This window comes from Bidens hawaiensis, unplaced genomic scaffold (genome assembly GCF_021521415.1).
Source record: "Bidens hawaiensis isolate Kalapana, Puna unplaced genomic scaffold, B.hawaiensis_p1.1 tig00073006_1, whole genome shotgun sequence".
NCBI classification, from domain to species: Eukaryota; Viridiplantae; Streptophyta; class Magnoliopsida; order Asterales; family Asteraceae; genus Bidens; species Bidens hawaiensis.
This window is the reverse complement of record NW_027502721.1, coordinates 1-5,175: the sequence shown is the minus strand read 5'-3', so window position 1 is coordinate 5,175 and position 5,175 is coordinate 1. Positions and strand designations below refer to the sequence as shown.

Genomic DNA, 5,175 nt, shown 5'->3' with positions numbered 1-5,175 from the left:
CTTACATATATTATTATTATTATTATAATTATTATTAGCTTTTATATAGCTGTTAAAATGTGATCTTATTATTAATATTATTATAATTAGTAGTAGTTTTTATATAACTGCTAAACTTTGATTTCCTTTATTTTGCTTCATACACATGTACTTAGAGCCGAGGGTCTCTCTGGAAGCCACCTCTTTATTCCTTTGGATAGAGGTATGGTGTGCCTACATCCCACCCTCCCCAGACCCTACTTATAGCTTTGCTGTCGGTGTGATTTTACTGGGCATGATTGATTGATTGATTACTATTACTATAAATAAAAAATCAAAAGTTATTTAATAAAACCCGTCAACACTCCTCTCCACAATTTAATCGATCCAATAAACATGGAGACTATTAACTAACTAACTAACTAACTAATAACTACCATTTCCAACTTCCACTTTCAGACCATCCAATTCCCAAACACACAGACATGAGCGTGGACAAGGAAGAAGCCGTTAAACTTGACGACGAACAGCTCTCCGAACTCCGCGAAATCTTCCGCTCATTCGACCGAAACAACGACGGCAGCCTCACACAGCTCGAACTCGGCTCATTACTACGCTCATTAGGCCTCACACCCAGCCCTGACCAGCTCGATGCGTTGATCCAGAAAGCAGACATTAACAGCAACGGGTTGGTGGAGTTTTCGGAGTTTGTGGCTTTGGTGTCACCCGAGCTTGTTCCCGCCAAGTCACCCTACACGGATGAGCAGTTGCTGCAGCTGTTTAAGATGTTTGATTGGGACGGGAATGGGTATGTGACCGCGGCAGATTTGGCTCATTCGATGGCGGAATTGGGACATGCGTTGACGGCTGAGGAGCTGACCGGGATGATCAAGGAGGCGGATACGGATGGGGATGGTCGGATTAATTTTCAGGAGTTTTCGCAGGCGATTACTTCGGCTGCTTTTGATAATACGTTTTCTTAAGAACAAGTGTTTATATATGGTTACTTGAAATCATATGTTAATAAGGTATGTTGGTATTTATAGAATTATTATATAGCACATAAAATAGATATGTTTTTTATGGTCCATGTATTAAAAAAATAAATAAATAAATAGTTGCGAGCTACTGGTGGTTAAAAATAAAATGAGCAATATTGATTGATACGAGGAATCGAATATTACTAATGAAATTAAAAAACACTCTTTTATCGTTTAGCATGACTTGACAACCTTATCGTGTACGATGAGTCTCGGTTGTGACACCTTAGGCAAGTTTGGGTCGGCTAGATACAAGTGATGTTGGATCATAAGTAATGTTTGCGTTTAAATACAATCAAATGTGTTTTGTACACTTGGTTAAGTGTGCTTGGATGAGAGACCTTTTATTACCGACACCTTACTAGGAAGCAGGAAGTCTCCCCTTAGATAACGAAAAACAAACAAGGTCGAGAGCTCTTGATGGGCAAGACAGACAATATCAGTTTGATATGAGCGGCGGATGTTCCAGTAATGGTCAAAAGCTCTTCAAGAATTCAAAAGAGACTACTTAGGATAGAGGTTGTTGACAAGACACTAACTTTTCTAACGGTTCTGCATTAGTTGGTGCTTACAGATGCACTACACAATGAAATGTTGTCACTTTTAATGGTTTGTTAATAATTTTGGTCATGTCTTCTTGATCTACCATTGTTGCTTTAGGTTGGCGGTAACAACGTGACATGTATATAGCCACTAAGTAAGTCGATGATGCGCAAAGTAGTTAAGAGGCTGTGTAGTTAATCAACACAGACACAAAAACAATGAAGTCTCAAACAGTGGTTTTAGTAGCGGATGACGATTTCAGATTTCATCCAGCATCAACATAACTCAACAGTTGTTAAGTCACTAAAGTTCCAATCAGGTTTGCAGTTGACATAGCCAACTTATGAAATGTTCGACTATGCTATTCTATAGTTGTGATGGTTAAGATCCAAATGCTTCTATTTCGGAATTGAATAATCATCGTTGGTGTGTTTCAACAATACCAAACAAATCTAAACAAAATTATCATCATCTTATAGACATCAATAAAAGTTCTTCACCACTGATATTGTATTACAATGACTAAACTACCCTTATAGATTTCGACCCACATGTGAGCTTTAACGATTAATTCCAACAATAATATGATTCAAATTTACATGCACAATTGCTTTCATACAAGTCACATAATATAAACTTAAACAAGAGTATACAAATCATGCGCTATGAACCACCAACTGGTATTTGTACATACCCCAAATTCATGACAAACAAAAGTTGTATAATCACCACTAGACTCGATGACGGGTGTACATAATCGATTTCCCAGATAAATTCGTATAAACAGAAATGGAATTGGATTAGAGAACCAAACCTGTAACCGGTGCGGGTTTAGAACGTGATTCCTGAGTAGAATCCGGAGCGTTTGGAGACTCGGATAAATGAACTTGAGCAAACTCATCAAACGTTTTCTTTCTTTTATCATCTTCCGCCTTCACAACTTTCTCTTTCGTTTGTTGCCCAACTTCCCCAGCTGCTTTTGCAACTTTATTAAACGCACCCGTCACCCACGAAGCACTAGTGAACACATACCGGTTTTTCATAATAGCAGATCCCGCGCTGCTCACAGTATTCTCAGCAGCCGTGAAAGCCGACTTGGCTTTCTCAGAAACCTGAAGCTTTTGGTCAACTACTTTGACTTTATCGGTCACGATTGACGTACCCGCGCTAACTTTTTCAGTGAAACCGATTTTCTTGTCGAACGAAGCAACTTTAGCAGACGCGGTCGAAGTCAAACTATGTTTCTCGTCAAAGGTTTTTGCTTTACCGATTGCGTCTTTACCTAACACGAAACCCTTTGCAAACATGGTGGTTACAACGTCTTCCGCCTTACGTAGGGCGGAGCCGTTTCCATCAGGAACATTGCTTCCAAAATGCTACAAAAAAAGTAAATTCGATTATAGGTGAAAATATATTATTATTAAAATTTAAATAAAAAGGTTTGTAAAGTAAATGTTACCTGAGGTGCAGCGGTAGCACCTGGTGGGAGCTGGTATTCGGGGTCTAGGGTTACTGTGACAGCAGTATCAACAATTGTTGCACCCTGATATATGTAACAAATAAATGACAATTTAAATCAGGTTTCATGTGACACATGTGTGAAGGTCCACCTTCATTAGATCTATAAAAGAGAGCAAATTACCGAAAGAAGAACAGCAGTCTCGGCTCCTTGAGCATCTGTGAATGTGACATACGCGATTAGGGTACGCTCATCATGACTGCAAACATAGCATGACAATTTACAGCGGTGTTAAAGCAAAGAAAATAGAACGTAAAAATCATCCATATACCAAGGGGGTGTTTGGGATTCCTTATTGAACCTCCTTATAACTTAATATAAGTTATGAGTTACAAAGTTGTAACTTATGACTTATCCACTCACAACCTTTAACTTTCTCAAACACCTTATAACATATAAGTTAGTCATAAGGAGATAAAATAAGCAATCCCTAACATCCCCTAATTAGTAAGTTACTAACCTGTGTGTCTCAACATAAACAATATCTCCCGAAAAAGAAAAGAATTCCCTTACGTCTCGGTCAGAAGCGCCTAGTGAAAGATTGCTAACTTTAACAGTTTTAGCCTGCACGAATGCCCGATTAATATTATCTACACATATACAAGTAAAATCAACATTTCCAAGGACATACATACAACATGCCTAATTTGATTACAAAATAATATGTTGGTTAAAAAATCAAGCTAACATTAGACTAAGCTATAGCCTATAGTGTTAATAGGAATCAAATGATTCAGTAAACAGATCTACGTTATTTTGGATCATATAATGAATTATTATTATTAAGCTCTATGTAAACATTTGGATAGGATTGATTTATACTTACCGACATATTGGATATAAAGATGACAGATGAGATTAAAGAAGACCGGAGGCTTATCTCTCAGTAACGGAAACGATCGCCGGATAATAATTAATAGAGGGGTCTCTCAGTCACTTGAAAGGGGTTTGACGGAGTTGTTTGTGGTTGAATTTTAAGGAAAAATCTAATTAAGTGCTAAGCTTTTTTTTTTTTAATTTTTTTCACTGTATTTTATTGTTTGATATTATAGTCTGATTTGATTAGTTGGCCGATCAATGTAATCATAATAAACATTAAGCACGTTAGGAATCCGTAAAATACATGCTTGTTTTAGTCTGGGCCGGCCCAAGGCTGAGGCAGGGTAGTCGACGGCCATACGCCTGACACCCCGCTAGACCCGAAATTTTTTTTACAAAAAAAAAAAATTATATGTATCTTTATGAAAAAAGTATGTATAATCAATGTTTCTACACAATTTCACAAACACTGGCTTGGTCTAGTGGTAAAGAGGTATGATATCTAACCATGAGGTTGTGTGTTCAAGTCCTATATGACACATTTTTAAGTTTATTTACACAACTCAAATCATAATCAAGTAAGCCCACTTAAAATTAAATTGTTTAAACTCAATAAAATGTTTCTTTTACTTAAGGCCAAAAAAAATCGTTTTTGGCCCAAAAAAAAAATCGTTTTTGGCCCAAAAAAAAATCGTCCTTTCGGAGCCAGCCCTGGTTTTAGTTTGTTGTGATGTTAGGGGTTGCCCAGTATAAGAGGCAGCAACCGGTGGCTGACCGGGGTTAAAAATCCATTGGTGCTTTGTTAAAAATTCATTAGTAAATAAATATTATGATTATGTCACAGATAATAATAACTAAATTGATTTTCGAAATAGATGCATAAGACAGTTTCACAAACTCTAACTGCTCATCAAATAAAGACATGTTCGTTTCTTTTAGTCGATTATTCTGGTTCATATCCCTCACAAAATTCATAATGCGTTCTTGCTCTCATTCATAATTTTATCTGAATAAAGTGTTTGGGGAACCACCGAATGTTTATACGACTCTCTGAAAATCCAAGTTAAAATACTTGAAACCCCCAACATATATAAGAGCATCTAAAACAACAAACCGCACATCAGATTCCATTTTTTCTAAAAAAAAACTTCATTCTCTTTCATAATAACGAACTTCCATAACACCTATTAAAAAATTATCTAATATGTATATGTGTGCGTATGTGAGAGGTGGACCCTTTCTCCTGTCCGCTTCTCCATATGCATCCATGGAATT

General features: G+C 36.9%; 2 protein-coding genes across 2 annotated transcripts; one reads left to right on the top strand and one right to left on the bottom strand.

The window, feature by feature from the left end:
• Nucleotides 1-301: 301 nt before the first annotated feature.
• Nucleotides 302-962, top strand: LOC143606103 (putative calcium-binding protein CML18). Its single transcript, XM_077081982.1, has one exon. The coding sequence runs from the start codon at nucleotides 465-467 to the stop codon at nucleotides 960-962; it is 498 nt and encodes a 165-aa protein (XP_076938097.1). The 5' UTR covers nucleotides 302-464.
• A 1,045-nt stretch (nucleotides 963-2,007) lies between these two features.
• On the bottom strand, nucleotides 2,008-4,076 carry LOC143606099 (binding partner of ACD11 1-like). The gene is made up of 5 exons (XM_077081978.1): nucleotides 3,908-4,076; nucleotides 3,542-3,645; nucleotides 3,205-3,280; nucleotides 3,022-3,105; nucleotides 2,008-2,938 (listed from the first exon to the last, which is right to left on the bottom strand). Exons 1-5 carry the CDS (start codon nucleotides 3,911-3,913, stop codon nucleotides 2,363-2,365), a joined length of 846 nt encoding a protein of 281 aa, XP_076938093.1. The 5' UTR covers nucleotides 3,914-4,076; the 3' UTR covers nucleotides 2,008-2,362.
• Between the last annotated feature and the right edge of the window lie 1,099 nt (nucleotides 4,077-5,175).